The 12259-nt window shown below is 40.4% G+C and overlaps 1 protein-coding gene across 3 annotated transcripts in view; it reads left to right on the top strand.

Moving 5' to 3' along the window:
- Positions 1-9789, top strand: part of ltbp1 (latent transforming growth factor beta binding protein 1) — a 103831-nt gene extending 94042 nt beyond the window's left edge. For all 3 annotated transcript variants that reach the window (XM_083694836.1, XM_083694837.1, XM_083694835.1), the window contains 3 exons: positions 881-1042; positions 4863-5012; positions 8548-9789. In XM_083694836.1, the coding sequence (XP_083550962.1) occupies positions 881-1042; positions 4863-5012; positions 8548-8729 (494 nt within the window). In that variant the 3' untranslated portion in view covers positions 8730-9789. The remainder of the gene's footprint in view (positions 1-880; positions 1043-4862; positions 5013-8547) is intronic.
- The last annotated feature ends 2470 nt before the right edge of the window (positions 9790-12259 follow it).

Below are 12259 nucleotides of genomic sequence, written 5' to 3'. Positions count from 1 at the left end.
CATTAGGTTTTCAACAATTCATGGAACACCGATTTGTGTTTCACACAAGAGTGCTCTTTCCATTGGCCGATGGGGTCCCCCGGCCCCACTCTGATCCTACTGAGCCGGCTCAGATGCAGGTGTGTGAGGTGTGTGAGGTCACTGGCGCTCTCCACATAGCACAGAACATACACTCGTCTGTTCCCATCAGATTGCTTCGTCGTCACACACACACACACACACTCTGTGATGCGTTTCCTGTGTAGACGCTCTTCTGGGAATGGAGTGCAGGTGTGTAGGATTAGGGGGGACCGTGGGGATGGCTGCGCTGAGGCGTGTGGATCAAAGCCTCTGTGCTGGGTTCCCACAGTACAGTAACCAATGAGGAGAGAGCTTGGACCAGGTGCTCTGTGTGTGTGTGTGTGTGTGTGTGTGTGTGTGTGTGTGTGTGTGTGTGTGTGTGTGTGTGTGTGTGTGCGTGCGTGCGTGCGTGCGTGCGTGCGTGCGTGCGTGCGTGTGTGTGTGTTTGTGTGTTGAAACCCATATTTAGGAGGGAAGTGGGTCGATAATCACCACCTGAGTATTCAGCTCAGACAAATCCCCAGTAGGCTAAACCAAGTGATGATGACAATGTAATTACTCTGAATCCTCTTGCAATCGATTGGCATTGGGAAGTATGGAATATTAAGCTGCAATACTTTGAATCGTATAAATCCTCCTCCTCTTTCTCTCTCTCTCTCTCTCTCTCTCTCTCTCTCTCTCTCTCTCTCATTCTCACTCTCTCTCTCTCTCTCTTTCTCTCTTTTATTCTCACTCTTTCTCTCTCCCTCTCTCTCTTTCTCTCATTGTCTCGCTCTCAATCTGTGTCTCAGTCTCTCTCCTTTTTCTCGCCCTATCACAGAGGACTATGCTTCCATGTGTAATGTGCCAATGAGTGGAGGACGGCGCCCGTACGGTCGTGATGCCCTCGTGGCTGGACCTGTCCACGAGTACGAGGTCAGCCTGGAGTACGAGGCTCAACCTGATGACCCCGACACCCTGCCCCTCTACGAGGATGAAGAGAGTGAGTGGATCACTTCCTGTACTAAAGTCTAAATACACATTTCAAGTTTGTCATTAACCTCTAGGTGGTGCTACATGCTCCAAAAAGACCAGGCTAAATTGGTACAATATATCAGGTTTTGTTCAGCGTGAAACAATTTTCGAGCTTACCCCATGGGTATTTCACATTGTGTCACAGTTGTGCAACAGTCGAAAACTAACCAAACTGACACAGTTATGAGAGTATTGTTTTTTAAATGTTGAAATGCAAACACTGGATCTCTGTAGTTGTTGCAATGTTGGATTGACATTGTTATTTGATGGTTGTTGCTCAGTCAAATGTTGGTTGGAATTAACAGTTTATTGTTGTTGTAATGTGATGGTAATTCAATGTTGACTCAATGTTGGCTATCATTTGATGCTCATCATCTCAATGTTGCTATTTGATTCTCAATGGGTTAAAAATGAACGTTTTCTTAACATTGGCTGTTGACACATCACAGTTGAGAATAATAGTGTTTTTTTTATGTTGCTTATTTACATAAATACAATGTTAAAAGTCTAATAAGGCAAAAAAAACAAAAAACTTTGATCTGTTCTAGTTTACCCCTCTGTATTTCTCTTATCTGAGGAAGTGTCCTTGATATGATCACATGACACACCAGGACAGTCCTACAACCAGGATTACATTTAGCATTTTATTTAACTGTACCTGGGATTCTAACTCATATGGTCAGTGCCGATTTTGAACATCCTCATGACGAGTGGGTGGGGATCAAACCAGCAACCTCCCAATTGCTGGCCGGCCTCTCTAACCTCTAGGCCACCTGCCGCCCCAGGAGACTGCCGCCCCAGGAGACTGGGGTTCAAATCCAGTGCAACATGTATAGATCAAACTTGAGTGTTCAGTGAATTTCCCTTTATCATACTTCAGGGGGTCATGAGGTCATGTTTCTTATGGTGCAAAATAATGCTATTATATAGATACTCATCTGGTATGGTCTACAGTATACTGTATACAGTATGGTAGCCATTGCATCATATATATATATATATATATATTATACCTATAGCAATAATTATTAAAAAATGTCCTCCAATTAGGGGAGGGTTGGGGCAGTGGAGGGAAATGGACTAGAAATTATGCAAGCAATGCCATTGGATAGAAATGAAATTCTATTTACTAATTTCAAAGCTGATCTATCCATTAAAAATAAAAAATAAAAATTATAATATTATTCCTTAGCATTTTTCAAACTAGAATATAATTGCCTGAAGGTGTAACAGAGGCAAAGTTTGCAATTCACATCCAAGCAGAGCTTTCTTTTATGTCTGGATACCAAAAATATTAACGTAAGATTTGGTCTGTGTGGTGAATGACAGCCTCAATTATTGCTTACAACTACAATGCAATAATCTGAAGATCACCTTTGTCACATGTTAATAGAATGTGTCTAAGAATATGTCAGTGGAACATTGTGTACTAATATTAAACTGAAATCTCTGGGACGTTAACATTATAATGTCTTGCAAACAGACGTCTGACATTTGGTATGAGATGTTGCCTCAATGACACTTTCTGACTGCCTTATTATGATCCTAAAATTACTTGTATGAGACGGTGTTACAACATCCTACATCACATATGAGGGTAGTCATGGTTGTAATTGTAGTATAAAGACATACACTCACCGGCCACTTTATTAGGTACACCTGTTCAACTGCTCGGTAATGCAAATATCTAATCAGCCAATCACATGGCAGAAACTCAATGCATTTAGGCATGTAGACATGGTCAAGACGACCTGCTGAAGTTCAAACCGAGCATCAGAATGGGGAAGAAAGGTGATTTAAGTGACTTTGAACGTGGCATGGTTGTTGGTGCCAGACGGGCTGGTCTGAGTATTTCAGAAACTGCTGATCTACTAGGATTTTCACGCACAACCATCTCTAGTGTTTACAGAGAATGGTCCGAAAAAGAGAAAATATCCAGTGAGCGGCAGTTCTCTGGGAGAAAATGCCTTGTTGATGCCATAGGTCAGAGGAGAATGGCCAGACTGGTTTGAGATGATAGAAAGGCAACAGTAACTCAAATAACCACTCGTTACAACCAAGGTATGCAGAAGACCATCTCTGAACGCACAACACGTCGAACCTTGAAGCAGATGGGCTACAGCAGCAGAAGACCACACTGGGTGCCACTCCTGTCAGCTAAGAACAGGAAACTGAGGCTACAATTCGCACGGGCTCACCAAAATTGGACAATAGAAGATTGGAAAAACGTTGCCTGGTCTGATGAGTCCTGATTTCTGCTGCGACATTCAGATGGTAGGGTCAGAATTTGGCGTAAACAACATGAAAGCATGGATCCATCCTGCCTTGTATCAACGGTTCAGACTGCTGGTGGTCGTGTAATGGTGTGGGGTATATTTTCTTGGCACACTTTGGGCCCCTTAGTACCAATTGAGCATCGTTTAAATGCCACAGCCTACCTGAGTATTGTTGCTGACCATGTCCATCCCTTTATGACCACAGTGTACCCATCTTCTGATGACTACTTCCAGCAGGATAACGCGCCATGTCACAAAGCTCACATCAACTCAAACTGGTTTCTTGAACGTGACAGTGAGTTCACTGTACTCCAATGGCCTCCACAGTCACCAGATCTCAATCCAATAGAGCACCTTTGGGATGTGGTGGAACAGGAGATTTGCATCATGGATGTGCAGCCGACAAATCTGCGTGATACTATCATGTCAATATGGACCAAAATCTCTGAGGAATGTTTCCAGCACCTTGTTGAATCTATGCCACACAGAATTAAAGCAGTTCTTAAGGCAAAAGGGGGTCCAACCCTACTAGCAGGGTGTACCTAATAAAGTGGCCGGTGAGTGTAGATAGATATAGTACATTTATTAAGAGTAATTACACCCATAATTACACACATCCAGTGTAAAAACTAGCAAATACAATTTCCCACTATGCAACAATTGCAAATAATATTACATTATTTCACATCAGGGTTAGTTTTTGAAGCATTTATAGAGCATTAATAACTGGCTCCTGATTGCAAGCTCCTTATTTTGAAGTGAATGTCAATCAGTCTAAACTAATGACTTTTAACTGTTTGTTAATGGTTTATAATTGAATAATAAACAGATTATGAGCAATTTATTAACTAATTATAAACCATAGACACTTTACAAATGTGACCTTAATGTAAAATGTTACCCCTTTATACAATGTTTGGACTTTGCTGGACCATACTATTTTCGGTTATGATGGATATACAACGATACAACCAAAAAACAATGCTAATGCAACATTAGTTTTAAGAAAAATTACTACTAAATAGAATCAAACTGTATTGATATAGCACATTTAATACATTGAGATTTACAGGAAGAATTAATAAATAAATGTAGCTCTGTAAAACAGGCTTGAGAGTGCTTGTTGTCAATGTGCTCAATCATAGTTATTTGCTGCCATCTTGTGGCCATCTGAATAACTACACAAACAAACATTAACTCTAATTCCAGGGACAAGTAGCATTTCTATACTGTCTGTGTTTTGGGGTTAAACGGGGTCCTCCAAAGTTCTCCAACGTGAGTCTAATCTGAATTTGATCAGTTTTATAATTAGTCATAGTGTCATTAAATGAGGAGTGGCAGATCTGAATCACATAGTACTTCACTGAATGTTTTTCACAACATTCATCATTCAAGCCGTTATCCTTCAGTATTTAAACAACAACAAAAAAGATTTTCAATAAACCATCTTCTGATGTGGGCTAATGAAACCACTCTCTCTCAACCTCCCTCCCCTCTCACTCCGTCCTGCAGACCCATACGAGGCATTCGAGGGCCTGAGAGCAGAGGAGTGTGGGATACTGAACGGCTGCGAGAACGGGCGGTGCGTGCGGGTGCAGGAGGGTTACACCTGTGACTGCTTTGACGGCTACACCCTGGACATGTCCCGCATGGCCTGTGTGGGTAAGAGTCCGGACGGACACACACACACACACACACACACACACACACACACACACACACACACACACACACACACACACACACACACACACACACACACACACACTCGTCTTCTCCTCCTTGTGTGTGCTGTTGGTTTGGGTGTTGCTGTTTGCAACTAATTTGGCTACTATTTCAAATTAATACTGTAAATCCCTGAAGGCACCACTAAGAATTTTGAGCAGAGATTATTAAATTAAACTCTGGATTTGTTCTTTTACAAAATAATTACTTCAACAGTCAGTCTTGTATCAATAATCTGAAGGGTGTTTGAAGTCTATCAAATATCTTAGTAAGTCCTTTAATTGTTCATAGAGCCAGCATTTGTCAAAGCAAGAGAAACAACACTAATTTATAATGATGGAATTTTATTACTGCACTAAGAAACACACAATGAATTTGCAAAGATTAATAAAGGTGACTTCAATCATAATTGTTATGGTTTGGAGAAACATTGCAATGCCATAATAGTTCAAGGAGGATGTAAGCGATTGTTGTCAATATTTACGTAATTGATTACCCCATGGCCATTTTATATTGTGTCACAGTTGTGCAACAGTCAAAACTAACCAAACTGATGTTGTACAATGGTTGTGAGAGTATATTTTATATATATATATATATAATTATTTTTTTATATATATATATAGATGGAGTGGCAGATGTATTTTATTTTATTTAAAAAAAAAAAAAGTTTCTTTTTATGTAAAACTAGAAATGCTGGACCTCTGTAGCTTTTGCAATATTGGATTGACATTGTTATTTGATGGTTGTTAGTTAATCACATCTTGGTTAGAATTAACAGTATATTAGACGTTGTGATGGCTATTTTTCAACTTTGTATTATGGTTGTCATTTGATGCTCATCATCTAACATTGCTCCATGATTGCACATGGGTTGAAAATGAACGTTTTTCCTAAAGGCCTACTTAAGTGAAAATCATCAGTTCCAGTGTTTTGGTTTGAATTTTGGCTTCACCAGATCAAATTAGAAAGAAAGAAAGAAAGACCATGCAATCAATTTGCCATGCAATCAATTATAATCAATTCTCATCAAATAATAGCATCACCCAAATATGAAAATGAGGTTTCTGGTGTTTTCCAGTACTCCTTATGTAAACATCTAGCCATGCTACTCTAAATGCTGCGTTTTCCATGGCTGTGATTTAAGAGTTTTTGCATCCGTCACCATGACCTGCTCATGTTATACTACAATAGGTGCGTGCTCTGGGTAGCAAAACTCAATCAAATAAAGCATTTTACACCCCTCCATTTTAGCCATCACTAGCAGTGGACAGATTGTCAGTTCAGCAGGTACAGATAACAGCACGAACTAGATAAAACTGGTCATTTAGAATGTTGTGGTAAAATACAGCAAGAGGTAAGAAAATTATTTAGCTAAAGTGATCTTGTTGTTTGAGCTAGCACAGTGTTGCATTTTGCAAGCTCTAAAACATTATGTGGTCTAACTTACCTTAGTAGAGTTGCTAACAATCAAAGTAACTCACCAAAAATGTATAGTAATAGCATCCAACTGCAAACAGAAATGCTGCATAAATCAACATAAGAGACACTGTAGGCTGCTAATGAATTGGTTAACATTACAGCCAGCTAAAAAACATTGAACATAGGAATGAAAGGCTCGCAACACAAACTGTCGATCCACAATATTAAGTGTCCATCAAAAACGTGAGCATCATGCCCAGTTATTCCTGTAGTCTGTTGGCTTTAGAAAATGTGATAAGCAAAAAAGCTAGTTCTTGCTTCTTTTGAAGCATTTTAATTCTAAACAATTAAAATATGTAACCTAACATTTACCCAGAAATTATTTGATATGGCAATCAAAGTCACTTTAGTGGACCTTTAACATTGGCAGTTAACAGTCAGCATCCGACCATCTCACAGTTGGAAATAATAGTTTTTAAAATGTTGTCTATTTACGTAAATACAAAGTCTACTATTGATGTAAACTGAACGTCCAAATCAAATGGATACTTAGGCACAATAACAACAAACGTTGATTTGTTGTAGTTTCCCTCCCCCCATATTTCACTTATCTGAGCAATTGTGTCCTTGATACGATGGCATCTTTTACAATCAGCAATCAGGATTATGTTTTACATTTGAATTCACTGTAGTCATTTTTGATGTGTCCTCACTTGGTATTCAAACCTATAACCTCTTGTAAGACATTGCCTTACCTTACTTTGTGCACCACCAGGTCAGTGCAGATTTTAAACCCTCATGATTACATTTTTGGAAGACCACACATCTACACTTTGCTATACATCCATTTGTTTCTATCAACTGTTTTATACTTTACATGAGTCCAGAAACATAGATTATACACCTCCATTAGTTTAAAAAAAATAATAACATGATACGTTAATAGGCAACTCTTTAAAAACTATACCTTTCAACTGTGAGATGGTCTGATGCTCACCGTCAACTGCCAATGTTAAGAAAACTTTCGTTTTCAACCCATGATAAACAATGTGGCAATGTTGGATCATGACCATCAAATGACAACCATAAACCAACATGGTATTGTATGTGGTGTTACCACATTCTGCTATGCAACGTTTGGTTTTAACAGTTATTTTCCATCATCTCTCTATGGTTGGCACAAGACAGTGAATCAACAAATGACATTGCTGCACTATAAGATTTTCCATCATGACCGATATACAACCATAAAACCAAAAAACAATATTAATACAGCGTCTGTTTTTCTAAAATGCCCGTGGGGTATATAGTCTTCAGTCTTCTCACATGCTTACTTCCTTCTTCATTGAATTATACTCATGCCTTTGGTATTATTATACCTCTACTTCAGGCAGCTTATACAGCCATAGCTCTCTGTTTTCTCTTTGTTACACACACACACACACACACACACACACACACACACACACACACACACACACACACACACACACACACACACACACAGAGCGTGACTGGATCATTGTGGTTCATTATGGGTTGAGATGATGAGTGTTCCGCTCTGTGTGTGTGTTAGTACTTTCTTGCTGATCTGAGGGTTGTGCTTGTGTACATTACAGTACTGTCACTAGCCTCTTCAGACTGCACACCTCTCTGTTTAAAAGCCCTGAGCACCGCTCAGAAGGTTAATTAACCCAGCCACTCAGCCTCAAGCCTCAAGAGCTCTTCAGAGACAATGGGGTGTATACAAATAGCCCCTTACTTAACAACAGTACACTCAGGAAACAGGGGTTCTTAACCTTTTCCTTTATGATACCCCCCATACCCAGTCCACACATACTATTCAGTGGTCCAGGCCGGGGTGCACATTTTTGTTCTAGCCCAGCTCCTATAACACACCTACTCAATCAATCTAGTACTGATCATGTGCTTGTTTAGTCAGACAAGATACACTACAGAAGTTGAATTGCTGATTGTTTACAAACTGTGCTGCATGTCACTGTGTACGGATGTAGACGCTGTTGCTGACCTGGCGCTCCTCCTCCCTTAGATGTGAACGAATGCTCGGAGCTCAACAGGAGGATGTCCCTGTGCAAGAACGCCAAGTGCATCAACACGCAAGGATCCTACAAGTGTGTGTGTCTGCCGGGATTCTCTCCGTCCGAGCGGCCCAATTACTGTGTGTCAGGAGAACAGGAGGCAGTTCGTACGAGAGGGAGAGAGAGGGAGTGAGCCCGGACGGCCACTAGGGGGAAACACCAACACTAAAAAACACACTTATTTAATCAAAGCCCATATACTCTGCACTGTATAAAAAAAACACTAAACAAAACAACAAAAAGTAATTTACTTGAGATGAAGATCCAATTTAACCTACTATGTGGTGCCTGTGTGGGGAGAAGAAGGAAACACAGCATTGTATAAAATGTATGTTTGTTTTGTCCGTTGTTGTACGTTTGTTTCTTTTTTTATTAGAAGGAGTTTAAGCGTGTTAGAGGAGCATCTGACTCTCCTGAGACTACGACAAACCCTATGAACTCTTGCTGGGGGATAATGTTTTATGTTCTACCCAGTCAAAAACGCCTTGTGTGTGGATATTTAATTACGTGAAGAGGCCAGACAGACATCCTATTTCCCATCGTTCCCCCTCTTCCTCCCAGCCCTCCTCCTCATCCTCCTCCTCTTCCTCCCTCCTCCCTCTACGGTTGCTCTAGAGGACTGCCTGGCCATGGATGGGATGGGATTTCTTCTCCGTGGCTTCACATAAACATGCAGTATGCATTACTGAACTAGAATGTTGTTCATGTAAATTCTTTGGAATAAGCTTTTTTCTAGGCATTTTTTTGTATTAATGCAAACACGAAACTACTTCTCTGTGTCTGGGACATTGGACAATTAACAGGATTTATTTAGTTTAGTTTTTTTTTTTTCTTCTTTTTTTTTCTCTTGCCTGCCCTGTGGAGCAGTCATATTCCCTACCCTTTTAGTTTATCTTGAAATATTGTTTATTTCTTTGAACAAAAATTAAATGAAGTTTTGCTTTATTATTTTTTTTCATACTTTTAATGAAACCTATTTTCTGCATTTTACTGCAATGTTTAAAAGTCTTGCCAGGTTGCAACGCTGCTATAGGACAGCCGTGGGAGAAATTTTGTACATTTAAACAGAAGAGTTGACAAACCAGTTTATGTATTTGTAATTTGTACATGAAAAATAGCTCTTGTATGAATATTCATATTACAATGTATATTAAACCCCTGGTAATAAATCACAAATTTTGATATTTATACTGGCTGGTCTGTGATGGCCCTTATTATTGATTATGAACACAAAATTCAATATGTACACAAAGATATTACAGTATCAAATTGATTTTTTCAGTGACAGTCGCTGACTAACCTGACTTTCAAGACATTCTACTATTCCAACACTCAAATGTTGAATAATGGTATATAAATTACCATTATTCACATATGACACAGCAATGGGTGTGTTGATCCTCTGTAGACCCAGTGTAGGGTTTAGGTCAGGGTCAGACCACATATCACTATAAGACAGATCTGCACAACAAACCTGGGTCAAAGGTAACTTTTTGTTCATCAATACTGTCTGTTACATACTGATTAAAACAACAGGACGTAGCCGTACATTCTTGTTACAATGCCAAAGATTAATTTGTTTTGTCAACGTGTTATGTGCGTTGTGTGTTTTGATACATTGATCATGACATACTGTATTGTCCCAAAAATGTGTCGTCTTCTATGATTGGATGAGAAGCGAAGTTGGAGAGAGAAGCCAGCGGAGCGCATGAGTGGCCTCAACTACTGATGACCTCGATGCTGCTGCTGCATTCTTGTTGCTCACAAATCTTGATGATGTCAGCACATGCCTGTCGCCCCCCCCCCCACACACACACACACACACATACACACACACACACACACACACACACACACACACACACACACACACACACACACACACTGCCCCATTTTTCCAGTGTCCCCTCTGTCTGTTTTTCCATTGAGACTGCACTCCATGCCCAGACTGAGATTGATAGTGGAACACCTCCCATGTTCGACACATTATAGAAAAATCTAAACAATCGTGTTTTCCCTGAGGACTAAATAGCTGAAATTCAATGGTTTGATTTTGGTAATTTTTGGGATATGTGTCCCAAACCTGGGCAAAATACATGTTTGAAAAGGTTTCAAATATTTGAAAAAGCGAGCTTGATTTAGCTGTCCTTGCATGCACTTCTGAGACTATTCCATTGCCTCCATTGTGCCTGAAACCAAGCGCACCTCAAGTTTTGCGAATATTTGAAATCATTTAAAATACGTATTTTGTCCAGATTTGGTCCTGAATCTTTTGAATAGAGGTTGGTACAACAGAGTAAATTGAAGTGGACATCACAGTGAGCTAGTTAATAAGTGTTAAGTGCTACTGTTGCTTTGCTTGACTTCCTTCTCCTGGCTGGCTGGTGGCTGAGTATCACCCAGATGGAGTTTTCCCACAGTGACACATTGTGTGTGTGTGTGTGTGTGTGTGTGTGTGTGGGGGGGGGGGGGTATTAGATTCAGCTTTGCACCTTCAACGCAGGGCTTGACTGCTCTCTCCAGAACCAGAGAGAGAGCTGGAAGCTGGTGGCGAGTCTCGCGACAGACGGAGAATTCCCCAAGTGAAGTCATCTGCAAGAGATGGGTCATTTCCGAGGTGGCCTCTCCATCCCCAACCTGTACAATCTGTACAACTGTAACAGTTACCCTGACTTATACTGTGTGTTGACTGACTGTAAGAGTAGACTTATTGTAATAACGGATTGTTTAATGCATGTTTAAAAAAAGTTGCCTACTCATGTCACGTAATTTACATGTTTTAACAACCACTGTATCAGCCCGTTATCGCTTAGGCATCACTACCCTGTTAAGCTTATGTTGTCTTTGTAAGGATTGGTTCCAGCTGCCAGTTTGGTATGTTTGGAGAGCGACTAAGGGAACAGCGTGTTACCCTAACCAAACCCTTAACCCTGACCCGAACCAAACCCTTAACCCTAACTCTAACCAAACCCTTAACCCTGACCCTAACCAAACCCTTAACCCTCACCCGAACCAAACCCTTAACCCTAACTCTAACCAAACCCTTAACCTAAACCATAACCAACCCCTTAACCCTAACTCTAACAAAACCCTTCACCCTGACCCTAACCAAACCCTTAACCCTAACCCTAACCAAACCCTTAACCCTGACCTTAACCAAACCCTTAACCCTAACCCTAACTCTAACAAAACCCTTAACCCTGACCCTAACCAAACCCTTAACCCTAACCCTAACCCTAACCAAACCCTTACCATAACCAAACCCTTAACCCTGACCGTAACCAAACCCATAACCCTAACCCTAACCAAACCCTTACCATAACCAAACACTTAACCCTGACCCTAACCAAATCGTTAACCCTGACCCTAAACTAATCCTTAACCCTAACCCTAACCAAACCCTTAACCCTGACCTTAACCAAACCTTTAACACTGACCCTAACCAAACCCTTAACCCTAACCTTAACCAAAACCTTAACCCTAACTCTAACCAAACCCTTAACCTAAACCATAACCAAATGTTAACGACATTCAGAAATTCAACATCAGTTTGCAGGAGCAGTGGGTCCCATTACTGTTTCCTGTATCTTTGATGTGTTCCATGACCTCCTAGGTTTTCTATGTTGGTGATGCTGGGTTGTACAGCCATGATCAGGGATGACT

This window comes from Argentina silus, assembly GCF_951799395.1.
Source record: "Argentina silus genome assembly, chromosome: X".
Classification (NCBI taxonomy): Eukaryota; Metazoa; Chordata; class Actinopteri; order Argentiniformes; family Argentinidae; genus Argentina; species Argentina silus.
The sequence above is the reverse complement of the archived record's forward strand: the minus strand, read 5'-3'. Positions and strand labels throughout refer to the sequence as shown.